At 47.1% G+C, this 26,860-nt stretch overlaps 1 protein-coding gene across 2 annotated transcripts; it reads right to left on the reverse strand.

The window, feature by feature from the left end:
* Nucleotides 1-828: 828 nt before the first annotated feature.
* CRAT (carnitine O-acetyltransferase) lies at nucleotides 829-26,848 on the reverse strand. Of its 2 annotated transcripts, none has more exons than XM_061604389.1 (14): nucleotides 26,582-26,848; nucleotides 20,884-21,147; nucleotides 19,594-19,712; nucleotides 17,074-17,127; nucleotides 16,106-16,271; nucleotides 14,676-14,850; nucleotides 13,553-13,731; nucleotides 9,510-9,610; nucleotides 8,466-8,585; nucleotides 7,868-7,990; nucleotides 7,076-7,211; nucleotides 6,102-6,164; nucleotides 4,745-4,882; nucleotides 829-3,641 (listed from the first exon to the last, which is right to left on the reverse strand). In XM_061604389.1, the coding sequence occupies exons 1-14, from the start codon at nucleotides 26,831-26,833 to the stop codon at nucleotides 3,426-3,428; spliced, it is 2,106 nt and encodes a 701-aa protein (XP_061460373.1). In that variant the 5' UTR covers nucleotides 26,834-26,848; the 3' UTR covers nucleotides 829-3,425. The 2 variants fall into 2 exon arrangements, with proteins under 2 accessions (XP_061460373.1, XP_061460374.1); XM_061604390.1 differs by lacking the exon at nucleotides 26,582-26,848 and adding an exon at nucleotides 23,103-23,367 and having other exon boundaries at nucleotides 830-3,641.
* Nucleotides 26,849-26,860: the final 12 nt, after the last annotated feature.

The raw sequence follows: 26,860 nt of genomic DNA on the forward strand, positions 1-26,860 counted from the left end.
AGAGTGGTGGATCCGGCTGCTGACCGCTTCACTGGCTGGCACGGGTATTGTGGACAGCCTAGAGGAGAGTGTGTTAAGGCTAAAGGAAGCCTAAAGGAGCGTCTTGAGAGGTCCCCAAATCTTTTTCCCCCTGGACTACTTGAAAATCGCTGAGAGGCTTGGTGGTATACTGACTTATTTTTCCACCGCGTGTAGCCATTGTAATGCACAGGACTAGCTGCTGTTTGAATTTTAGTTGTGTTTTTACAGACATGCTGCAGACCATCTGGATGAACCTCATGGACCACCGGTGGTCCACGCACCACAGTGTGGGAACCTCTGGCCTAAGATGAACGCATCTGCAACCTAAGCATTTATAGTGGCGTTATTTTCACTTTTTCCCTATGCAGAAGTGACTTCCACAAAGGAACATAATACGCGAAAAAATCTTCTGGCCCACCATGAAAATGGAAATGGACTGCCTTCAAGTCGATCCCAACTTATGGCCACCCTATGCATAGGGTTTTCATGGTAAGCAGTATTCAGAGGGGGTTTCCCATTGCCTCCCTCTGAGGCTAGTCCTCCCCAGCTGCCTAGGGCCTGCTCAGCTTGCCACAGCTGCACAAGCCAGCCCCTCTCTTGTCCGCAACTGCCAGCTGGGGGTCAACTGGGCTCCTTGGGGCTATGCAGCTTGCCCACGGCTGCACAGGTGGCAGGGCACATAAGCCCTGAGTCACTCACTGTGGGGGTGCTCTTTAGCTGGCCCTTGACACCCAGGAGCCACGAGCGGGGATTTGAACTCACAGACTCTGGACTCTCAGTGAGGATCTCTTCCCCACCATACCCAAACAAAATTTCTACACACTCTTTTCCCCCCTTCTGTTTTTTAATTGGGCTAAATTTACATTGAACAGCTATGTGTCTTTCAGGGCTTATTCATACATTCTATATATATATATATATATATTATATATTATGTATATATATATATATATATACACATACACAGTTTACAAGCAGATCATGCAAACTCTCGTCAGAAGCACTATAAGAATTTTACACACTGTTGGCTAGAAGCTTCTGCAGAACAGCTTGGATAATGCAGAATTTCACAGTCATTTTAAGACCATAAAATATAGGTGACCAGCGTACGTAACGTGTTTTGGTAGCAAATATATATGGAATTCTTTACGCTCTTGCCTGCTCAAAAGCGCTTCACATTATCTTGGCACTCCTTATAAGCAACTCAGCAAGAAGGTCTGTGTTCTTTGCAGGAGAGAGCATGAGAGCGCTATATACCCCATGCATGGCTAAGGTAAGATTTGAACCACAGACCTTCTTGTTCATGCTGTCACCTCTTTTAATAATTTTACAAAAAATTAGGATATATGAATACCAGCTTTTTAAAACAAAACTTATCTGTATATATCATCTTTAACACTTCCATGAGTCTGGTCATTGCAAACTTCAAAAAGATGATGAGGAAATCAAAGGTTGAAGTTAAAAACACAAATCATGCTAAATACTACTTAAACTGGGGGTGGGGGGGAAGAACATGTAAAGTCTTACATACTGATTGCATTCCAAAATAATCTCCCCTTGTCCCTGGGACTAAGGCAATATAAGGCACTTCTAAAACAGGAAGATCTCTATTAATCTCAGCTTCCAGACAACAACAAGAGCTGCTAGTCCTCATGGCTGCCAAGATATCTTTGAACACATGGCAGCAGAAAATGGTTTGGGGGATGAAACCTAGATCTCTGGCACAGATCCAATACAGACTTGGGCGCGCTTAAGCCTTAAGAGCACAGCGGGAAGACTTTAGTTATTCAGAACTTTGCATGACCTATATTCGCATGCACGTGTACACCCCCACCGCGCTGCTTGGGCTTTAAAATGGGTGGACAATCTGCATCACCCAAGATGATGATGGACTCCCACCTCCCATCATTCCAGCCCTTTGGCTATGCTGGAAGACCTACAGGTTCCCCATCCCAATTCTAAAAGCTATCGAGGCAGAAAAAGGTTGGTGTCAATTGCACACTAGAGCATTTGGCCTTGGGGTCTGAGGTTTCCCAACCTTGGCCGACTTAAGTTCAGAAATCAATGCAAATGAGCCAATACGAGTGGCTAGCGAGTCAGATCACTGGCCTGGCAAGCTCAATATTGTCTTGCTGACTAGGAGCACCTGAAGCAGAGATATCTTTCCCTGTCATCTGATCCTTTTTTTAAGCTGGAGATGCCATGGATCAAACCTGGGGCGATCTCCCACCTGACGGGACACCATTTACTGATTCTGGAGGAAAAGAGGAGTAACCCGCTCTGGAAACCTTCCTTCTGAGAGTCGAAGAAAGGCGATCCATATTCTTGGAAGCAAACGTATCCCATAGTTCCTCTCTAACTATTGCTCAAGATTGGGGAAGATGTGCCTCCCCCCCCGTCCATATATTACTGGCCTGCAACACCCGTCAGCCCTGGCCAGCATAACCACTGGTTAGGGATGATGGGAGTTGGGAGCCCAGCAACATCTGGGCATCCAGAGGTTCCCCAGTCCTGAGGCACAGCATATCAAATCATTTAGACAGCCTGAAGTTCACGTACTTGAACATCCAGTGTGTTAAAACACGGGGGAAACAACCCCTCCCTGCAACACATACAATCTACGGTGAAAGGGCCGGAACAGGCATCTACTGCACTTGTTCTTCAGCAACAGCGAATGGAGCTTTATGATCATAACAAGAAAACCACAGAAAAAGGAGCCTGTTACAGCAACTGGTGCCTCCCATCCAGACAGATTCTGCGAACACACAAGGATTACAAAACAAGCAGATCTGGGCTGCGGACGGTGAGAGGGAAGGTCTCTTGGTGTATGAGAGACCAAAATGCCTGGCAAAGTGAGACTGGAAAGAGCCTCCTCTGTCCAGACTTGGCACCAAAGTGGATCCAAAAGCGGAGTGGATTTGCTCGGGTTTAGAAGGCCCCCCCTACCCCCAGCATTACACACCAAAACCACCCCAAGAGTGTCAAGCACACGAGTGCAGGCAATTGCCTGACAGCAGCTTATGAAAGACAGACAGGAATCATGGGCCAGCGGAGAAATCCAGAGGAGGCCTCCAGTTAACTGCAATTCCTTTTCAGCATCCACAGGGGAAGTGCGGCTTACTGGATGAGTCTGCAGGAGGCATTTCCTATATTCTTGTTTTCACAGCAAACACAAAAGAGGGGGGTGAAAATGCAGTGCAAGGAAGGCAAGTGCCTACCCCCCCCTCAACTCTGGGGAGAAGGACAAGGTGCCTTCTGACCAGAGGATAAAATCTGGCCTTTCCAGGCTCCAAAATGGACCCTCTCCCTTGAGACCAGAGGTGGGAAACGCTCCCGCGGCTGGAGCCCGTGCAAGGGTCTGGCTTCTGGAGCCTCCACATGCTTTCAAGGGCAGCTTTCTCCTGTTAAAGCTTGGACCTGGGGTTCGACTTGAGCAGCAGCTGCATGTCCAGAAGGGCTTTTTCAAGGTAATGCGCTATCCGGGCCGCGTTGGTCTCGGCACAGCTGTTGAAGGCCGAGATGGCAAAATTGATGTGCTCATCCATGGGGTTGTAGCAGATGCCATATCCGTCTGGGACAACCGGGCCAAAGCACATCACGCAGTCGGTCTTTGCGGGGACCTACAGGAAAAGGGGCAAATTTGTATTCATTTCTGTTTATTAGGGTGGTTTTTTTTTACACCCCAACAGCTTCTCTTGGAGAGACTCAAAGCAGTTTAAAAGCACTAATGCAAATGAAGTGTTTTTGGTGTCAACAACACCACCTTGGCTGCTGAATTTTGTACACCATTCTCAAAAGGTTTCTTTGCAATCATAAGGGCTAGAAACTTGGTACATTTCGAGATTGGCGATCTCTAACAACCTCTCTCTCTGCTTTTATTTCTTCTCTCACTTTTTAAGATGTTCTTTTTAAAAACTACCATAACAATACAAACCAAATACATAACAAAAATATTAACAGGTATTTATCATGTATAAAGAAAGCCTGAAAAAAAGCTTTATATTATCCAAGACTAAGTCTTATAATTACACTGTTGAAGCAGAAACCTTTCCAGTCTAACCTTTTCATGTCTTATGAATAAAGGGCTTCCATCTCTACAAACCCGTGTTGCTTAATCTCACCTCTGAATCCCATGTGTTCACTTGTCCATTACTGCAAGCTCAATATATTTCATTAACCTTTCACTAACAGAGGGGAGAAGGGCTGTAGCCCAGTGGTTAGAGCATCTGCCTTGCATGGAGAAGGACCCAGCATCAATCTTTGGCATTTCCAGATAGGACTGGGAGAGACTCCTGCTTGCAACCCTGCAGAGCCGCTGCCAGTCAGTGTAGACAGTACTGAACTAGATGGACCCATGGTCTGACTCAATATAAGGCACTTTCCTATGTTCCAATTTCCAGCCAGTGGTTACAGTGTCAGACTAGGGCCTGGGAGACCAAAGTTCAAATCCCCCCTCAGCCACAGAGCTCACTGAGGGACCTTGAGGGCCAGTCCCTGCCTCTCCGCCTAACCTACTACTTCACAGGGTTGTTGTGAGGATAAAATCAGGAGAAGGAGAACTACGTTTGAGTTCCTTGGAGGAAAGGCAAATGAATAAACAATACAATCTTGGCTGCTACTGCCATGGTAGATACTAAAGATCTCAATGTGAGTGGAATCTCCTTGGGAATAAGCTAGAAAATAATCAGCAGCACGTTTCTTTGTCGACTCGACTGCCAGTTACCTGGCTGGTGGAGAGGTTGAAGTGCATGGCGACGGCGTAGGCGGTGTCCATGAAAAGTTCAGGGATGCTCACAAGGTCCTCAATGGCTTGAAGCTTTAGGCCCAGGAGGTGGCGATCGATCGCGTTCCCTTTAATTGCCTGAAGGGAGAGACATCAAACACAACTGTAGCTCATCGGTAGGACGCCTGCTTTGCATGCAGAAGGTTGCATCTCCAAGTAAGTCTGGGAGAGACTCCCTTCTGGAAGCTCTGGAGAGCTGCTGCCAGTCGGTGTCAACAATACTGAGCTAGATAGACCTAAAGGCCGACTCAGTATTAGGCAGCTTCCTGTGTTCTTAAGAGAGTTGGATTACGAAAAATGCAGAGACGCACAACGGCCAGCAATTCTCTCTCTAGCCAGGTTCACCTATAGCAGCCAATAATTGAGAAGTCCCCTCTCATTTCTTAGGTTGTTGCTGCTATGTTTTAGTTTTACCTGAGATAAGAAGGCAATAACTTACGTTGTGAGACTTTATTATGTTTGCTGTTATTTTCTGTACTGCACAGACATTTTGGTAGGTATTGACACAGATGGTTTGTTATGCTCTGTGTTGTAAACCTGGGGTCTCTTGATGAAGGGTGGGATATACATTTAATAAATAAATAGTGTCACCAATCCCATGCTGTGGAACACTCTTCCAGCAGAGATTCAAGCAACCTTGCTTTTGACATTGCAGCATCTCTTGAAGACTTTTTTTTATGCCGACAGGCCTATGCAGCTGTTTAATCTTTGTGTGTGTGAGTAGCCAGCAAATTAATGATAGTTTTGTGTTATTCTTTAAACATGGCTGTACGCCACCCTGATATTTTGCAAGAGGGTATTATCTAAATACTTTTATATAATAATACTTATATATACAAACAAATTGTTAAAATACAATAATAGTTTTTTTAAAAAACAGCAACCACAAAGGAAAAGCAACAGGGGCCTGGGAACAGCCTGGGCATAAATAGGTAGGCTTTCAGAGGTTGGTGAAACACCAGAATTGTTGGTGCCTGCCATATCTCCAAGGGGAGATCATCCCAAAGATGGGAGGCCACTGCAGAGAAGACCCTTCCCAAAAGGGGTCATGAAAGAGATCTGTACCATCCTAACCGTGTGGATCCATCTGCACATTGAAGGGTCCCAAACAAGGGATCTTGTACAAGGCCAGCCTCTGTCTTCTCTCTTGCTGTTTTAAGGAACTAATTACAGCCACTTAGCTAGCACGCACGCCTTCTTCCGCTGAACACAAACCCAAACTCTCCCTTCCAGGCGCCTTTCGGAGCGCAGGAGAATCTGCTTCTCCATAAGGGGTTAGGCACCTATCGGAACTCACTATGTCAGTGTAGGCGCGATGGGCCTGGGTAGCTCGCCTCAGTAGTTCCACCTTCTCGTGGTCCTGTGGATGGAAGGAGAAAGCGCAGTTGCCATTTCAACAGCCCACCTGTGTTAAAATCTATATACCACTGGTAGTACCTTACCCCAGTCTGCATCTGTGTTGGAACTGCTTTTTAATGTGTTTTTAAAGCTTTTTGTTTTTTTAAAACAATATGTTTTTAACCTTTTTCTTTTAAGATGTCTTGAAAGCTTCTAAAAAAACGTTTTTAGAGATGTTTTAATTTATTTTAAAGTCTGTTTTTATGATGTTTTAAAGTGCTTTTAGTGCTTTTGTTTGCTGCCCTGGGCTCCTGCTGGGAGGAAGGGCGGGATATAAATCAAATAAGAAATAAATAAATAGTAGAAAAACCTCTACCAACCCCCCCCCCATTAACATTACTGATAAAACAGTTAAAAGCAAGTTAATGTAAAACAACAGTAGATTAAAAAGAGAGAATAAAACACATCAGCGTTTGTGTGTCTGGACAGGCTTGCCGAAACAGAAATGTTTGAAGCCGGCACTGAAAAGAATACAGCGAAGGCGCCCTGCCTGCCTGATGTCAACAGGCAGGGAGTTCCAAAGAGCAGATGCTGCTACATTAAAATGACAATTTCTTACAAGTGCAGAATGAGTATTACGTGGCACCTGTAACACGGCCAGTTCCACAGATTGGAGAACTCGAGTGGGCATGTGGGGGATCAGGTGGTCCCGCAAGTAAGGTGGTCCCAACCTGTTACAGGCCTTATATACCAATTTTAGCACCTTGAACTTGGCCCAGGTTGCTAGCGGAGTTCCCTCGTGCAAGGGGACCTCCCTTTCCTCTCCAACAGGAAAAAGCCCAGCTATGGGTCAAGGTGGGCAGTACTTTCCTCTCCAAGGGGAAAAAGCCCGGCTATGGGTCAAGGGGGGCAGACGCGGCACCCTTTCCCCACCTGTTTGCCAGAATCATCCATGGCCTCCACAAACTTGAGAGAATCTATAGAGGTAGAGCGGATGGTGTCTGTCCGGCCCAGGCGAAACATCCGGAGCGAGGCACTCTCGTAAGTGGAACAGGCCTGCCCATACATCCTAGAAGGAGGCGGAGAGGAAAGGCAAGCAGATGAAATACCAGTAGATGAGAAGCGGCTCTCCAAATATTTGAGAGACCATACATAAGAACTTGAAGGAGAGCTCTCCTGGATCAGGCTAATCTAGTCCAGCATCCCTGTTATCACCGTAGCCGGCTGGAGGAAGGTCTTTTCTAGGCATTTTGGATACCCCACAATTACCGGGGTCCCATTTGGCTCCTTCACTGGAAGTTCTCAAGGAGGTTTTCATTTGAAACCTAGCTACATAACCAAATGTAGTGGCCACTCGTTTGTGTGTCTTTTTTGCATGTGCGTAAGTGACAGAACCCTGCCTTTGGGCCCCACTGCAGCTGCCTACTATGTCTCTGAATGCGCCCCTGCTCCTTCCAGCCAGAACAGGGCATCTTGCGGGTGACAGAGGTGGGCTCATCTAAGAGCAGGTAATACCTCCTGTTACTCTCAAACTGAATGTTTTTTTGGGGGGGGACAAGAGTGAAGGGTGTCTCAGAAATGTGTGAAATGTTGGTCTATGGAATTTGGAACATCTGGGCTCTAGGATTTGAGGAGTACAGTAACTGTTGGCCTGAGCCAAGTAAGTGGCTGTTGAGGTTCTACTCCCTGGAAGAAAGCAAAGCAGCTCACCTGCCCTCCATTTACCTGTAATAGGCCAGCTGCAAAGCCATCTGGATGAAAGCATCTGGGCTGATCTTCTCCGACTTGGGGAAATTCTTCCCAAACTGGTGGAAGACGATTGCCTTGATATCCAACTCTTGCACCAGGCTGAGGGAGGGCAGAGAAAGGAGGACTACCTTGAGACATTTACAGATGGGCAAAAGAGCTGCACATTGCAACTGTTATCCCCTGCTCATGCCTCCTTTTGCTACTGTTCCCACTGATGCCCCGACACACATTTTACTCAAGAGGACTAGCAGAACGACCAGCCCTTTGGAAGATGTCAGAGTTCCTCTTTCTCCCCTATGCTTGCGCGACTGCATACTGGAGCCACAAAAGTTATCAGTCATTCTGAGCCTGGTGAAACAAATATTCTAGATTCTTAACAGCCCCTCACAGGAACTAGAAACTTGATACTTTCCCCTTTCACATTTGCTTTGAGAAAGCGGAAGCTGAGATTCTTGGGATTCCCTGCCAAGTAGCCAGTCCTGGACATAGCTGTGGGCAAGAAGGATTTCCTAGAGCGCTCACCCTTTCCTCTGGCTCATTCCTGAACTCCCCTGCTCTGCACGCTGTTACTCACATGTTAAGGTTCCGTTTCGCCTTCTCAATGTCATCCTTCACTTCCGGGGTGATGTTAAACCGTAGTTTCTTGGGCATTGGCAAGGGGACCATGGGAGATCTCACCAACTCTGGCTTCTTTCTACCAAGGAACAGTAGGCACACATCAGTGGGTTTCCTCAGAGTAGGGCTAGCATTCAACACAACCCATTACGTCTTTATGTTCGTGTCCCACATGTACGCTTGTGCAGTGTGTATCCTGTGTGTGTGTGTCCATGAGAGAGAGAGAGAAAGAGAGACAGCGTGTGGGATGGCTAAACCCACCACTGGTACGTGGACCCTGAATGGTTGGCCAAGGATGAATGAGGCCCTCAAGCCATAAAAGGTTTGCCACCCCTGCTTTGAGGATTCCAACAAAATAATGGGCACAGAGTGCTTGGAATGTCTTATATAAAGGCTAAACATTCTTATTAACAGCCCTTCAAGGGTGACAACAGCCTATAGGTCCAGCAGGAGGAAAAATCACATTGACAGAGAAGCAACAGAGCAGTGCTTCCCAACCTGGGGGCCGTGAAGAAATCCAGAGGGGGCCGTGAACAGTAAAGAAATGAATTATTTATTAATTTTTTTAAAAAGTCTTCACTCCCTAGACGCGGTCTGCTCCCCACTGCCGATGACACCTCCCCCCCTTGCTCCAAGCGAGAGAGGAGGATTTTGCTGAAGCGCCAGAGCATCCTTCAGGCGCACCAAGGGCAGGCATCTGCCTATAAAACACGTAGCAGATGCCAAAGGAGGCTGAGGGTGGAGATACCAGGAAGAAGAGGGGATTACTGTCACCGACTCCTATCTCCTCGCACTGCCGCTGCTGACGACACCCGTACTCGGACGAGACCTCCCCTTCACTCCAAACAAGAGCAGAGGGCTTTTTGTGAAACAAAAAGAAGCAAGTCTGCAAGGAAGGGCTGCTTTCCCCCTTCCTTCCTGGAGGGGTTCAAGAAAACTTTTGAGCTTACAAAGGGGGTCCCATACTCATAAAAGTTTGGGAACCACTGCAACAGAGCCTTACGTGTACTCCACAACGTGATCCAGCAGGGCAACGATAGGGGGACCCTCCGAGGGTGCATGTTCATACACCAACCCGCAAGAGCCGTCCTCGGCCACGATAAACTGCAAGGCAATTTGAGACAGTCAGAACAGAAGGACTGCACGGATGTACAAGCCACAGAAGAGAGCCTCCGCGCTTGGTCTTTATGCGCTTCTGCTGGTGGTCCAGTACCCCATGAGAAAATGCTCAGAGTGCCTAGCGAGGCAAATAAGCTAAGCAGCGTCTACAGGATAAAAAAATGTCCTAGCACAAGGAATGGCCCAGAGGGGGAGGAGGGGCTGGATGCAGAAGCTGCACGTACAGGTTCACATCTCAGCAGGCAGCTCTCTGCCTAGGAAAGACAGTGTGGTGTAGTGGATAGAGATCACCAAGTGTCTCTGAGCTAGTCACTGTCTCTTAACCTAACCTTACCTCACAGGGTTGTTGTGAGGATAGAAGGGGGAGATTGTGTAAACAGCCCTGAACTCTAAGGAGGAAAGGTAGGTAGGTAGGTAGGTACACAGGTAGGTGGATGTGAATGGACTCAGGCCACAAGAAGCATTAAGGATTCTAAAAGGTAAGCACCAGTACTCTGAATTATGCTCGGAAGTGGATTAGGAGCCAGTGGAGCTCTTAAGTACAAGGTAGTGCCAACTGACACTCTAGCAGCTGCATTTTGAACTATCTACAATTTCCAAGCAGTCTTCCTAACTGTTAGAGCGGTACGACAATGGAACCAGCGACCTCGGGCTCTCCAACACTAGAGGCCTTCAAGAGGCAGCTGGACAGCTTTGAGATGGATCCCTGCACTGAGCAGGGGTTGGGCTCGATGACCTCATAGGCCCCTTCCAACTCTACTATTCTAAGGCAGACCAGCGTACAACGCAGTGCTTTCGCCTAACCTAACAGAGAATGGATAACGGTAGCAGGTTCTCTCCGTCCGGAAGGGGGTCACAGCAGGTGAAAGGCGCTCCATGACACCTGGGGTACCAGTCACAAGCACCCCACACTGCAAACCTGAACTATTAAGAGGGGGCACAGGAACCCCATCCTGAACAGGCTGAACGCCACCGCTTCAGGAAGGCAAACTGACCACCAGCAGTACCTCATCTCGACAGGGCTGAGCTTCAGTTTATTGGCCCTCATCCAGTCCTTTACTGATCCTAAGCACCCACTGAGCGCTTCCACCACCTCACCTGAATCAGATGCAAGAAGACAGAGGGAGTTGGGTGCCGTCACCTTTCTGACAACACTCTCTCCAAAAATCCCAGATGACCTCACTCAGCAATAGAGGCAGATGCACTTTCTCTCAGCTTCTAACTTTTCCCTTATTCCCACGGCAGTAATTTCTTTTAAACTCTTTTTAATACTGAATTTTATATCGTAACCCGCCCTGGGACTTTATGGTGAAGGGCAGGTAAGAACTCAACAACATAATAATAATCTTCAGTTGGCAATATTTTTGATTTTTTATTAGAAGTCCCCATGATAGTTCAGCAGCATTTTAGTGTGCAAATGTACACATTTTTGTATGCAATTTTGCCTAATATACAGAGATTATTTTTTGCAAGCAGTTAGTATAATGCATTTTTTGTGCACAGCTTTTGGCCGAAGACAGGCATCAAAAAAACTGGATTAATTGCAAATTTCAAAGGAAAGCGACATTTCAGTTCACGTCTTGTTCTGGGAACTGCGAATTAGGCCACTTCATACAAAAATGAAAATGCAAGCTGAACCACATTTCTCCTTCGTGCACATATGCATATCCCTTCAAATATGCATTGTTTTAGAGCCAGGAACAGCAAAGTAAAATTGAAGGAAAGAGCGCCACCCGCAGGGCAACCATGTTTCATTCTGTGCTGAAGACTTGAAAGTACCAACTAGGTCTGTTTGCTTTGAAATGCGGACCAAACAAAAATTTTCCTCCCCTGCTCGGCATGAGCGCCACATTCCCTCCTGGACAACCTTCTGAGGGCCACATGCCAGAGGTGGGCAGCAACAGAGGGGAAAGTGAGCAGAGCAATGAATGTAAACTGTGTACTTTGTACAGTAGGTTAGTTTCTTTACACACACTCTCTCAATCCTTCATCGAGGCAAGCAAAAGGCATTATCAGATTTGGAGAACACATACTAGCCAGGTAAACACACTCAAGGAAGGTGCTGCCTGGGGAGAGTTCTGAGGGCCAGATAGGGAGGTATGGAGGACCACATTTGGCCACTGGGCTTCCCACCCAATAACTGGCCAATTGCCTGCTTTGGATGGGGTTGTTCTCCCTCTAAAAGAGCAGGTCTGTAGTCTGGAGGTGCTCCTGGATCCATCTTTGTCGCTAGAGGCCCAGGTGACCTCCGTGGCTAGGAGTGCCTTTTACCAGCTTCAGCTGGTAAGACAACTGCGGCCGTTTCTGGACTGTGGGAATGCCTGACCACTGTTGTCCATGCACTGGTAACCTCTAGGCTTGATTACTGTAATGCACTCTATGTGGGGCTGCCCTTGAAGTTGGTCCGGAAGCTGCAGCTGGTGCAAAATGCGGTGGCGAGACTGCTCACTGGGGCAGGGTATCGCCAACATGTCACCCTGCTGCTGAAAGAATTGCACCGGCTGCCCATTTGCTACCAGGCCAAGTTCAAGGTTCTTGTTTTGGGGTACAAAGCCCTATACAGCTTGGGACCAGGATACCTGAAAGACCGTCTTATCCCTTATATACCCAGTCGATCACTGCGCTCTGCAGGTGAGGGCCTCCTGCAGATACCAGCTTATCAGGAGGTGCGTTCTGCACAATATAGGAAGCGGACCTTTTGTGTAGTGGCACCTACCCTGTGGAATTTCATCCCTTTAAATGTTAGACAGGCGCCATCACTGTTTCATGCCTCCGTCAGATGAGCCTTCAGAGGAGAACGAGCAGCAGTGGATTGGCACAGCATACCCAGGAGAGGTAACAAGCAGACTCATCCAAGATACAGCTCCAGCCACCACTGGAGGAGGGTTCAGGACACAGTTGGAGCCCTTTAGTCAGACTCAGGAAGTGAATAGAAAGCTCCTTCGCTCCCTGCAGAGCGAGGATGCCTGCAAGTAGCAGAGCAAGGCAGGCGTTCTGGCTGTTTAAAGCTACATGTTCCCGGGAGTCGGAGGGCCGACTGCTAGCACCTGAACCAGGGAGGGGAGCTTAAAAGGCAGCGAGAGGCCTTTTCCCCTCTGCTAGAAGCAATGTCAGATGCCAGCGTCAGACCCTTGCCAGCAGTGCCAGGCCCCGGATTGCCTTGTTGGATTATTGAACCTTTGATTTGTGACTGACCTTGCCTTGGAAGACAAATTGGTATATGAACTGAGACCCCTTGACCCTCATCCTTGCTTACCCCCATTCTCTTCAAGCCTAATCTGCTTTACAGCCAGCTAATTGTTTTACAGCGCCATTAATCACCTCGGTGCACCCAGCAGAGACTGACACACTGTTAGCTTTGCGGGGCCCACCGAAGACCTTCTTTCAACAAGCCTGTGTCTGTGCTGGAACTGCTTTTTAAGATGTTTTTAATGTTGTTTTTTAAAGATGTTTTGTTGTAATATGTTTTAAAGTCTTTTGTTTTTAAGATGTTTTAAAGAGTTTTTAATGTTTTTGTCTGCCACCCTGGGAGGAAAAATGGAAATGGACTGCCTTCAAGTCAATTCCGACTCATGGTGACCCTACAAATAGGGTTTTCGTGGTAAGCAGTATTCAGAGGGGGTTTACCATTGCCTTCTTCTGAGGCTGAGAGGCAGTGGCTGGCCCGAGGTCACCCAGTGAGCTTCATGTAATATATAAATGAATACACAAATAAATCTAAGTCATTGGCTACTGCAGCTGGGCATGGTCTCAGACAGGGACCGTAGCAAGACCTGCTACTGGAGACGGAATCTACGACTTGGCCACTGCCCTCTGGCAAAGCTAGAACACCATTTTAAAGTTGCAGGGAAGCAGCTTCAGTGAAGACATGAAACCGTTCTAGGAATGAACTCTATGGCACCTCCTACCCCAGCCCACCTGACCCACCTGAAGGGTTTTGTCAAACCAGCGGTTCCCACTGTTCCAGCGACTCCCCCCGCCATGCAACATCTGGGCCGCCACACGGCTCCGGTAGATGTCATCCGAGACCCGGGGCATTGGTGCATCCAGACAGACGGTGAAGATGCTCTTTTCAATCGACCGCACCGACTCTTTGTTGGTTTTGTCTGGGAAAAGGAGGGGGGAAGGGTGCAAAACTCGTCAGGGTGCATTTCTAACACGTACAAAAAATAATGTATAATTTTGTCTCATATATACATTTTTGCAAGCAAATGTTTTTTGTCTGTTATCACCAATCTATGCATTTTTATTCACATTTTACATTCTGCATCTGTATTTGATTTTTTTTAACTTTTAAAAAAACAATATATGGAATTGTTTTTAGTTGTTTTCTTGTATTATGGCTGCAATTGTTCTATCGGTCATTCTTTCCTCTTCTCCCATTTGTTTAACAGCATCTGAATAGTATGTTTTTAACTTGCCTATCGGTTTTTATGGGTTTTAATTTGGCATGGTTTTAAACTTGTATACTTGTTTTTAATGTTTTAATTGTTGTAAACTGCCCAGAGAGCTTCAGCTATGAGGTGGTATATAAATGCAATAAATAAATAATTTTTTGGCACCTGCTTAAAACTTTTTTGTTTAGGCAAGCCTATCCAGACATCTAAGATGTTGATCTGTTTTAATCATTTCAGATGTTTTAATTGTTTTCAAAATGTTTTAATTACCTGTTTAACTCTTTTATTGATAATTTTAATGCTTTGTGTAAACTGCTTAAAGTTTTTTTTTTTTTTTGCAATCAGTAAATAAACTGGCAGCAAAAAAACAAGCAAACAATAATTGTAACCTGGTCTGGGACCTCACAAAAAAGGGCGGATAAGAAATCTGGTAGATAAATACATTTTTTTTGGTACACCTTATGCAGTTGGTGCAAATTTTAAAGAATAGCCATGTTTCAATCTGTTTACTGTTTTGGGAAGCACGGATCAGGTGAATCCAAATGTCTCCACCGTCCCTATTTGCCTCTGAGCTATGGGCCCTGTCTGGTGTACCCTTCCCAGGAGGCAAGGAGACCTATTAAATGGCATGGGTCTTTTCCCAAACGGCAGACCTTTGATGAGGTTGTTGTAGGCTTTGGCCCAGCTGTTGCGATGGTTGGTGGTCAAGATGCCAATTGGCTCCTTGTTGGTTTGCAGGGAGGTGTTCCAAATCTTCTCCAGCTGAATAAAGATCTGGTCCGTGGTCAGGGGGCTCCCGTCGCTGCTGTAGACATCCAGCTCAAAGAACTGGTACAGAAGGGAAGAGAAGATTGAGAGAGTGTGTAGGGGCTTGACACTCACGTTTATTTGGTTATAGAATGGCAGAGGTGGAAGGGGCCTACAAGACCATAGAGTCCAACTTTCTTCAAATTTTTGCTCTTGCCAGGAAGTTGCCTGCCAGAAAATGCAACGTTGTTACATTTGAACTACTGAAAAGTTTTTGTTTTGTTTTCCTGTTATGTTGTTGTTTTATTATTCCTGTTTGTTACAAAATTGTTCTTGCAGTTATTGATTTTGAGGTGCATTGCTGTTCTCTTTGATGTAAGCCACTTTGAGCATTTTTTTCTTTTTGCAGAAAGGCAGCATACAAATCAAATGAATAAGCGGAAGAGGGATGTAAAAAGAGCCTGGCTGCTGGGATCAGGCCAAAGGGGGCCCATCTAGCCCAGATGCCTCTTCGCACAGTGGCCCCCCAGATGCCCCAACGGGAAGCCCACAAGCAGGAACCGAGCGCAACAGCAACTCTCCCTACTTGAGATTCACCAAAACGACAAAAGGACGTTAAATGCCTCAGAGTGCTCACCCGGCAATCGCTTGAAAAAGACGACTCTTACACCACCCAACGGAAAGATGGATACCAATACAGGCTAAAGGTATCATCATATTGTATGACCCCAATGGAAATGAGAATGGACTGCCATCAAGTCGATCCAGACTTATGGCTACCCTATGAATAGGGTTTTCATGGTAAGTGATAGTCAGAGGAGGTTTACCATTGCCTTCCTCTGAGGCTAGTCCTCTCAGCTGGCTCAGCTTGCCACAGCTGCACAAGCCAGCCCCTTCCTTGTCTGCAACTGCCAACTGGGGGGCAACTGGGCTCCTTGGGACTATGCCGCTTGCCCACGGCTGCATAGGTGGCAGGGCACGTCCCCTGAACCATTCACTGTGGGGTGATCTTTAGCTGGCCCTTGACACCCAGGAGATGCAAGTGGGGATTGGAACTCACAGACTCTGGACTCCCAGCCAAGCTCTCCTCCCCACTGTGCTATACCAGCTGTTCCTATGACCCCAATGAAACACCAAATGCCTGGGTGAACAGGAATGCCTTTCCCTGGAGCCTAAAAGGGACAGCATCCCACAATTGGGAAGCCACCACTGAAAAGGCCTGTTCTCGTCGACACACGGATGGCGCAGGAATGTGAAGAACAAAGATGGCCGTCCCGGCATGTCTAGTCTAGTCCAGCCACCCGGGCGTGGGCTAAACCAAGGGCCACCTACGTACCTGGAAGTTGTGGACCACGGTGATGTGAGTGGAAGGCTTCTTTCCTTTGGCATAGTTCACCACAGAGTCCCGTTTGGGGCCGGGGATCCGGCAGGAAGAGAGGATTTGGTAGTACTGGTTCATGCAGAGGGGCTTCCCGCCAAGGTATTCCACAGGGAGAGTCTCACTGGTTAAGGCACAAGGAAGAGGGACACTGCTCAAAATGGCTGCCCTGGAGGCCTTGAAATGCTCGTTTTTGCTGCAGGGATGCACCGTCGTGAGTCCATCTTTGAATTAAGGTCATTTAGTGAGGTAGGCCATTTCAGATTTCAATTGGTTGGACAAAGCTCTCTCTCTCTCTCTCTCTGGGTGTTCACACATTACATCCATCGAGTGTACAATCCGTGCACACAACAGCTGAGCTGCCCAATCAACACGTGTGCACCCTTTCACACAAACGCTGCAGACAGACAGCTTGTACTAGTGTTCAGTGTAAGGTGTGAACGAGGCTTATGCATGTACGAAGCAGACAGGAGGATTATCAGAAAGGAAGGCCTGATTGCAATTGATGTGAGATTAAATCTTGCCTAGGTGCAACTGAACACAACTGCACACTGCTTCTCTGTTTACCCCCCCCCTTTCCCTGGCTTGTTCTGTTGTTTACTGCTATGTTGAAGTTTAAATTGAGGGGCAAAGATCTGCCTGTTTATACCTAAGCTTATGGATAGCATGGTATAAATGTTTATTCAAAACATTTTTACCCTGCTCTTCAGCTTTAAAAAAAAGCCTCCAGTGCAACTTACAACAGTCAGTAACAAGATTGTCCACACATTCAGGCTTACAATCGAAAAGACACAGCACAAAAGGAAAAAAGGGGGAGGAGGGAGGAGGGGAAGAAAGCCAATGGAAACCATTGTTGCATTTTTCAATAAGGATTCTTTCTGGCAGATTGGCAGGGAGGAGGGAGTCAAGAGATGCCTTTAACTCACTTGTCAATCATGGTTTTGAAGTCCAAGGCACCCTCGATCAGTTTTGCGGCAAACCTGCAAAAACCACAAACCAACCAATCAGGGAGAGGAAATGAGGGCAAAACAGTTGATGTTCTTGTACAGAGAAAGTGCAAACGCACTTATTTCATGCAGATCCTAAGCAAACTGCCTCCTCTTAGAAGCATAAGGGATCAAGGGCCAGTTTATACATTCAGTAGAATGGCATGACAAAGCTTTCCCTGGACGGTAGCATTTTTCAGACCATGCTGGGGGGGTATGCGTGTTGCATGTCTGAATGCTCCCGCATAGATCTCAGGCTATGGTCTTGAAGGCATATGAGGCCACCACCTTGCTGAAGCTAAGCAGGTCTGGCTAATGCCTGGATGGGAGACTGTATGGGAACTACATGCATGCCAGCTTGGGCTCTATGATGAAAGAAAGGCAAGGTATGAATGTAAAAAATAATAAATAATGGTAAGTGTAGGGTGGGTATTTATTTATTAGATTTAAATCCCACCTTTCATCCCAGGAATTCAAGGTGGCGTACATAGTTTTCCTTCTCCCCATTTAATCTTCACAACAACCCTGTGAGGTAGGTTAGGTTGAGAGACAGTGACCGGCCCAAGATTACACCCAGGGGCTTCATGGCTGAGTGGGGATTTGAACCCAGGTTTCTTCCAGGTCCTAGTCTGACGCTCTAGCCACATGGCTGAAGAAGGGTTCTGTTTAGATTTCTAAATGCAATACATTCTCCCCTGCCAATAAAATACAAAAGGAGATTCTTCCTACAGTGAAGGAACATTTTTTAAAAAATACAAAATGCCTTCTCAGCATGAATTACTCTACAAAATGTGGGGTTATCTTAACAGACAAAACGATGGCTATTGAGCACAGGAGAATGACAGATTGAAACGCTATCAGTGGATTGTGGCTCCTGAAGATGAAGTTTGGATTTTAATTTTTATTATGATCTTGGTCTGTGGCTGGTAGTTTAGAGCTAGCAAAAAAGTCTCCATCAAATTCAGCGGGACTTACTGTCAGGCAAACTTGCTTAGGATCAAGTTGTCAGGTTTTCCTTACTTCCAAGTAATCACGTGTCACTTGGGTCTAATCCACGCCATCCATGAGTTGAAAGCACATGGCTTCCCCCAAAGAATCCTTGGAACTGTAGTTTATTAAGAATGCTGGAAATTGTAGCTCTGTGAGGGGTAAACTACAGTTCCCGGAATTCCTGGAGAGAGGAATATAATGTGCTTTAAATGTGCATTGAAAGGGGAGGTCTGCCATGTCACCCAACACATTCAGGAACTGAACCCTGGTGCAGATTGATCCGGGACAGCCAGCTGAAGACACCAGAGCGTCATCACAAAATAGGAAAGGTTCATTTATTCTGTTGCCTGCTTGGTCTTTTCTTTGATTGGGTGGTATTTTTAAACACAGCCGGGGAACAGATGAAAGGCGAAACAGAGGCTGATGGGGAAGTGAAGGAAAGGTGATCCCGTACAAAGGTCAACACTTCCTTTTCATAGCCATGGTGAATGACAACACAGAAATTAGCCCGGATCAGGGGCAGAGGTGCACACCACCTGGTTGCAGCCAGAGAAACTGTCCGGTTTCATTTCATTCCAGCCTCGCCACCTCTTAATTGTTTCCACACTTAATATTTGCATCTTTCATGCACACCCAAGAGATTGCACCTCCACAAACTGTGAGCTCAGTTTTCCCCTCCCCTCGACATTGTATTTGCAGAGTTGCACCATTACACCCAGTCCAACAAATGTGACAATTGTAAGCTACACAGCAAAGCGTCATGCTGGTGCCATATGAACAAACAAGCATGCATTCCCATAATGCAACATCATTTCTGTTAAAAAAGAAAAGAAAGAACTGGTCCACATCTGCACAATACATTTAAAGCACTCTTGTACCACTTTAAAAACTTATGGCTCCCCCAATCACCCAAAAGCATCCTGGGAACTGTAGTTTGTTCAGGATGCTGAGAGTTGTTAGGAGACCCTGCCCCCATTCCCCTCCCAGATCTACAATTCCCAGAGTAGTTTAACAATCAATCCCTCTTCCCAGGGAATTCTGGGAGCTGTAGCTCTTCGAAGGGAACAGGGGTCTCCTAACAACTCTCAGCACCCTGAACAAACTACAGTTCCCAGGATGCTTTTGGGAGAAGAAGCCATGACTGTTGAAAATGGTGCAAGAGTGCTTTAAATGTTCAGATGCATCTTTAGAAAAGGTAGCCACATTAGCAGTTTCCAAATTTCAAGGGTATTTCGTAAAGGAGAGACTTGCTGAGTAAACATCCATCTAGTCCAGAATCTTGCAACCAGCAGTGGCCAATCAGAGGCTTTCAGGAAGTCCAAAAGCAGGGCGTGCAGAAAGCAGCCCCTCCTCAACCCGCCCCATTGCCTCTCAGTAGCTGAAACTCTGCAATCCACTCCATATAGCCATTGATGGGCAACCTGTCTTCAAATGCCATCTCGGCCTCTGAACAGCCAAGGTGACAATTACCTTAGCTGTCCTTGCCGGTCGAGAAAATCTTGTTTGGGCAAAACGACGCCCGGACTGGAATGCACAACCACAGGCAGCCGATACTCCAGGTACGCGGTTTTCAACCACCAGTCGGAGAGCTTGGGAGAGAACAAGAGAATGTGTGATTAGCTGAATGTCAATTTGCGGCACCAGGCGAGCCCCAACAGAAGGTTTACTCGGGGGTTGTAGCAACAAGTGAATGGCAAGCGGGGCCAAGCTGGTAAGCCCCATCCTGACATTGTGTGCTTTGGCTTTTGCCCTGCCCTCAGGGGGTGGGGTACCTGGCTCCACCCTACTCCCTGCTCACACATTGATGCAATGTGTAAACTAAGCTTCTGAAGAGGGCAAGCGTCTTAAAAGCTTGTGTATGGGTGACACACAGGAACGTTGGAGAATTCAGATGGAAACAGAAATCGCCAGTGTTCGCTTATTCGTCCTACACTGGAATGGAAATAGATCCAGTGAACACAATCAGTATTCACTGTTGTTCTCAGTCCGCAAATGATACGTAACTGATGAATTCTTTTTTAAAATGTACTTCCCCCCCTTTTCATCTGCACCAAAATGAATGGTGTGGAACAATGTCATTAACGACATAGTTAATTGTGCAGGAATCATAAAATTTCGCCACTGCGGACAGAGACTAATAAAGGTGTTTTCATCAGATGCCATAACTGCAGCGGAACGGAAACAGTGCAGCGTGCAACAAACACGGCAAAACGGAAACTGATGCCTTTTTTTCATCTGTAGTCACAGGCCATCTAGCCGGGTGACCGAGAATAAAACAGGCAGATTTCCCAACGCAAGATGGGTTGAGCATTAATACCTTGATCCCCACCCCAAAGTACAGCGTATTTTATGCAACCTTAAAATGTGGAGCATGGATGGAGAACAAGAGCAGAGGAATGACAATATGTTAGAATGCCACAGACACAGGATAGATTTTCAGAATGGTTTATCAATCAATCCCTCTTTCCCAAGGAGGGGAATAGGGGGTCTCCTAACAACTCTTACCACCCTTAACAAACTACACTTCCCAGAATTCTTTGGGGAAACCACCCATGACTTTAAAGTGGCATACAAATGCTTTCAATGGATGGTGTGGCTGCGGCCTCGGTGTTTTACTCTGTCCGTGGAGGGAACAGCAGCTCCTGGGAATCGCCTCCCTCAGTTCGCTGGAAAAGTGGCACGTGAGAGCCCTACACCTTTCCAACAGCGTGTGGAGCATCATGGAGTTGTCCGTACAGTCCTCTGCCGAGAGACACCTACCCAGTTCTCTTTCTTCCTGGCCCTCCTCTGCAGGCCTTTCTGGAGCCGTTCCCCGACGCCGCCCGCCTTCTGAAACTCTTGCACCAGCTCCCTGGTGTGGCCCAGTTCCTCCTCGCTAATGATGGGCTGGAGGACTGACAGGTAGTGCTCCAAAGTCTGCTGGAGCGGCGGGATGGGGAGGGTGGGGAGGCTTTCCTGGTGGGCGAGGTACCTCCCCGAGAGTTTCCCCAGAGCCACCGGCCTCAGCAAACTGGATGGCTTCGCCTGCAAAAGGCAGAGAACATACACACAGTCAGGACCCTAGCAGCAAAAGGGGAAGCAGCTGCATCCCTTCCAAACTGTACCCATTTCACAGTCCTCACCAAGCTGGCCTGTCTTCGGACATCAAGAGGGGGCTCGCTAAAGAATAATTTGCCATACCTCCCCCCAAAAAATCACTGCACACAGAGAGCTAGCAATGGTGTTGGATAAGGACCCGGGAGACCAGGGTTCAAATCCCTGCTCGGCCATGAAGCTCTCTGGGTGACTTTGGGCTGGCCACTGCCTGACAGCTTGGCCTACCTCACAGGGTTATTGTGAGGATAAAATGAAGTGAGGGAGAACTGTGTATTCCACCGTGAACGCCCTGGAGGAAAGGCAAGATATAAATGCAATAAAATAAATAAAAGCAGATGTCAAGGCAAAGGATTATAATCTAGCCTTCTCCCTTACATGCTAGGTTTCTACATGCATGGATTTTTAAAAATAAAATGGAGAAGCATTCAATATTCCCAGAGGGGTTTAACAATCAGTCCTCTTTCCCAGGGAACTCTGGGAATCTGTAGGAATTGAGGGGAAATCTCTTAACAGCACCTGGCACAAACTACAGTCCCCAGGATGCCTTGAGGGAAAGCCATGCCTGTTTAAAACAGTTGGAAACTGCTTGACATGTTCAGTGCAGATGCGACTTTCGTGCATGTGGATCACACAACATCACTCTCACCAAAATGCCATCTCATTTCCCCCCTCCCCCCCCCCTTAATCTGGATTTACCACTTCTGGATTTTTTTCCTTATCAATTTTTTTTTTTGCAAAAAAAAAAGGTAAATCCTGATATGTCTATATCAATACAGATGTATATGGGACCCAGCATTTTGAGGAGGAGGACACGGCACATACCTTGCATGAACAAGTGCCACTGAGTTCACAATAAAACACTGTGTGGAAACAGCCGAAGTCTCAACGTCACTCAATGGACAAAAGACAACCTTTCTGTTTGCTCCTTTACCATTATGATCATTGCTCCTCCACATCCCCCTGACCCCAGCCACCTGAAGGCCTTTTCCTCTGCAGCACTCTGCCCATGCTCACTTGCAGTCCTCTGTTAACGATTCACTATTGACCTAGCGCCCCTAGACAAAGTTAGGGATGGGCGAATCTGCCCATTCCGGCTTCTCATTTCCCCTGTCTTAAATGCAGTTCTCCACATCAGTTTGTGATTATTATTATTATTTTTTAAAGTCCCCACGAAACCTCATCAGCATCTTAGCATGAACGGACACATTTCTGCATGCAGCTTTGCCTAAGTTTTGCAAAGCAATCCCCCCCCTCTTTTAATGCATATTTTGAATGTTATCTTCACCAATAGATGCCTTTCAACACTTTACCCCGGGACCTGCATTTTTGTACACGTTCCTTGCCTGGAGAATTGCACAGCCCAGCTAGCTCAGAGCTAAAAACAGCCCAAAGGCACCTCCTTCTGTCATTCCCCACTTTGAAAGCCTGGAGGATTCTCCTGCCAAAGTTTTATAAAGAGATTCTCCCTCTTACATAACTCCTCTTTCCCCCCTTCTTTCCCACACGATCTGACCAAAATCACACACATATCCCCAAGGAGAAGGCTGTTTTGCCAAGCCCCAAATAAACAAACAAACAAACTCTCATTGTCAGGAGAGCTGAGGGGAGAGAGAGAGAGAGAAAGAAAGGGAGAGAGAGAGGGAATGTTGCTTCTCCAAGAAAACAAGCAGCCACATTCCCAAGAGAGGAGGAGCGAAGTCTTCCCTGCCTCTTTTTCAGCAGCAGTGGAGCTTCCACAAAGCCAGATCTTGGCAATCTTCGGCAGAGGCCAGACCTGCCCATCTGCCTTTTGCTCAGCGCAAAGCAGCCTCCTCCAACCAGGGATTTTATGCCTTGCACCCCCCTTGCAAATGCACCCCAAAAGGCAACAGAGAGCGACTCACCATAGTCCTTGCCAAGAAGGCGAGCATAGTTCCGCCAGTTTTGCACCCGCACAGCCACCACCCCTTTGGCTAACAGCTAGGCCCTGCCTTGAGGACAAAGTCCTGGCAATTGGCAAGCCCACGCAGGGCAGGGATTTTCAGTGCAACTTCAGGAGCCAGCCCTAGATGCCACCGCAAGCTGCAACAAGCATTTGCAGCTGCTGAGGGAGACGGTTGAGGAGGGGCTAACAGGCAGCCATCTTTGCAAAGGGCATGTCCCCCCCTCTGCTGAATAAAAGAAGGAAGTAGCAGAGGCTCCGCCATCTTTGGAAAGGGCAGTCTGCAACGCCCCCCCCTTTTATTTTTGCAAACTGCCGCGTAGTATTAATTCAAGGAGAGTTTATTTCTGACTATAGTTGCACTCCTGGGCAGGCTTTCCTGGAAGTAAGTCCTATTAAACACACAACATGCATACATCAATCTCTTGAGTTATATATCTACGTTGCATATATATATATATATATATATATATATATATATATATAAATATATAATACATTGTAAATTGTTACATATTGTAATATATTGTAATTATATATTGTCGCTGATTCATAGGGTCGCCATAAGTCGTGATCGACTTGAAGGCACATAACAACAAAATCAGTAGTGCATTTTGGATACTGTGTTGATGAGTACATGAAACTTGTCAAGGGTTATCAATACCGTGGCACAGTATTAACCAAAATGGAGACAATAGTCAAGAAATCAGAAGAAGGCTAGGACTGGGGAGGGCAGCTATGAGAGAACTAGAAAAGGACCTCAAATGCAAAGATGTATCACTGAACACTAAAGTCAGGATCATTCAGACCATGGTATTCCCGATCTCTATGTATGGATGTGAAAACTGGACAGTGAAAAAAGCGGATAAGAGAAAAATCAACTCATTTGAAATGTTGTATTGGAGGAGAGCTTTGCACATACCATGGACTGCGAAAAAGACAAATAATTGGGTGTCAGAACAAATTAAACCAGAACTATCACAAGAAGCTAAAATTATGAAACTGAGGGTATCGTACTTTGTACACATAATGAGAAGACATGGCGGGTGGTCGCTGGCCAGCTCCAGGCGCTCTTGGATGAAACCGATTATCTGGATCCGTTTCAATCCGGTTTTAGGTCCGGTTTTGGCACTGAAACAGCCTTGGTCGCCCTGTATGATGACCTTTGTCGGGAGAGGGACAGGAGGAGTGTGACTCTGTTGATTCTCCGCGATCTATCAGCGGCGTTTGATACCATCGACCATGGTATCCTTCTGGGGAGGCTCGCGGAGTTGGGAGTTGGGGGCACTGCTTGGCAGTGGCTCTGCTCCTACTTAGCGGATCGTCGCCAGAAGGTAGTGCTTGGGGAACATTACTCGACACCCTGGACTCTCCATTGTGGAGTTCCTCAGGGGTCGGTTTTGTCCCCCATGCCCTTTAATATCTACATGCAACCTCTGGGTGCGGTCATCAGGAGTTTTGGAGTGCGTTGCCATCAGTACGCTGATGACACGCAGCTCTACTTCTCCTTTTCACCTTCTTCAGGTGAGGCTGTTGATGTGCTGAACCGTTGCCTGACCGCGATAATGGACTGGATGAGAGCTAATAAACTGAAACTCAATCCAGACAAGACTGAGACACTGTTGGTGAGCTCTTTCCCTGCCCAGATGGTGGATGTTTACCCTGTTCTAGATGGGGTTACACTCCCCTTGAAGGAACAGGTTCGTAGTTTGGGGGTCCTTTTTGACCCTTCCTTGTCGCTCGAGGCTCAAGTGGCCTCGGTGGCACGGAATGCGTTTTACCACCTTCGCTTAGTAGCCCAACTACGCCCCTATCTGGACAGTGATGATCTCGCCTCTGTTGTCCACGCTCTGGTAACTTCTAGATTGGATTACTGTAATGCGCTCTACGTAGGGCTGCCCTTGAAGACTGTTCGGAAACTTCAGCTAGTGCAAAATGCGGCAGCCAGGTTGTTGACGAGGACCAATCGGTCCGCACATATAACACCTGTCCTGGCCCGCTTGCACTGGCTACCTATTTGTTTCCGAGCCAGATTCAAGGTCCTGTTGTTGACCTATAAAGCCTTACACTGTGTGGGACCGCAATACCTTGTGGAATGCCTCTCCCGCTATGAACCTACCCGTTCACTTCGTTCAGTATCTAAGGCCCTCCTCCGGGTACCAACTCACCAGGATGCCCGGAGGATTGTTACTAGATCTAGGGCCTTTTCTGTGGCGGCCCCCAAATTGTGGAACAGCTTACCGGAGGAGATACGCCTGGCGCCTACGGTTCTTTCTTTTAGGCGCCAGGTTAAGACCTGGCTATACTCCCAGGCATTTTAATGTTCAATGTTTTATGTTTAATGTTTTAGTTTAATGTGTTCCTTTTGCTACTAATTTTATTCTATATTGTATTTTAATCTCGTTTTGTACACCGCCCAGAGAGCTATTAGCTATGGGCGGTCTAGAAATGAAATGAAAAAAAAATGCATTAGAAAAGACAATAATGCTGGGAAAAACAGAAGGGAGTAGAAAAAGAGGAAGGCCAAACAAGAGATGGATTGACTCCATCAAGGAAGCCCCAGACCTGACCTTACAAGATCTGAACAGGGTGGTTTATAAGAGATGCTGCTGGAGGTCACGGATTCATAAGGTCGCCATAAGTCGAAATCGACTTGAAGGCACATAACAACAACAATCAGTAGTGCAGTGGTGTTTGACCCCAACACGAATCAGGAAGGCTCTGCAGGTAGGGAATGGGCGTGTTGACAGGAGAGAATAGACTTTGAGGCTCAGAGATAAGCAGGGGGGACATTGTCCTCTAGGCCAGCCTGGGTGTGTGTTTCCTGGCTGCTGGAATCAGAGGGCTCAGAGGATGCGAAATTATGCGTACTGCAGGGCTGGTGCCCTCAAAATCAGGGGTATCTTGGGAAGGGCCGTAGCTCTGGGGTACAGCACCTACCTTGCGTGCAGAAGGTCCCTGAGTCAATCCCCAATGGCACCTCCAGGTCAGGCTGGGAGAGACTCCTGCCCAAAACCCTGAAGAGCTGTTGCCAGATGGACCAATGCATTTGACTCAGCTTAAGGCAGATTCTTATTTGTTGTTGTTATGTGCCTGCAAGTCGACTACGACTTATGGCGACCCTATGAATCAGTGACCTCCAAGAGCATCTGTCATGAAGCACCCTGTTCAGATCTTGTAAGTTCAGGTCTGTGGCTTCCTTGATGGAATCAATCCATCTCTTGTTTGGCCTTCCTCTTTTTCTACTCCCTTCTGTTTTTCCAAGCATTATTATCTTTTCTAATGAATCAAAGTATGAGCAGATGCTTATATTCCTGTTTAATTCAGTCCCTTTATTCAGGACCATGAGGACTAGGATCTTAGCTTATCTTTAGAGAAACGGCCATAGGCACCTGGTTGGCCACTGTGAGAACAGGATGCTGGACTAGATGGGCCACTGACCTGATCCAGCAGGCTCTTCTTATGTTCAGTGGTAGAGTATCTGCTTTGTATGCAGAAGGTCCCGGGTGTAATCTCCGGTGTCTCCAGGTGGAGCTGGCAGAGACTGGAGAGCCGCTGCCGGTCTGTGTAGACAGTACTCAGCTGGATGGACCAAGGGTCTGACTCTGTATAAGGCAGCTTCCTACAAGACTCGTAACCCGCCCCTGTGGGTTCGTCTACCTTACAGTCTATGGCGGTGCCCTTCACAGGCATGGCCGCGCGGGCGTCTTCAACGTAAGG

Source organism: Rhineura floridana, chromosome 20 (assembly GCF_030035675.1).
Source record: "Rhineura floridana isolate rRhiFlo1 chromosome 20, rRhiFlo1.hap2, whole genome shotgun sequence".
Taxonomy (NCBI): Eukaryota; Metazoa; Chordata; class Lepidosauria; order Squamata; family Rhineuridae; genus Rhineura; species Rhineura floridana.

Coding starts and splice junctions, on each gene's coding strand:
- CRAT (XM_061604389.1), bottom strand. CDS start 26,833: ATGCCTGTGAAGGGCACCGCCATAGACTGTAAGGTAGACGAACCCACA. Junction 21,148..26,581: donor AGAAGAGCCTGCTGGATCAG/GTCAGTGGCCCA, acceptor TGCCTTTTGCAG/GCGAAGCCATCCAGTTTGCT. Junction 7,991..8,465: donor GCGAAACGGAACCTTAACAT/GTGAGTAACAGC, acceptor GCCCTCCCTCAG/CCTGGTGCAAGAGTTGGATA.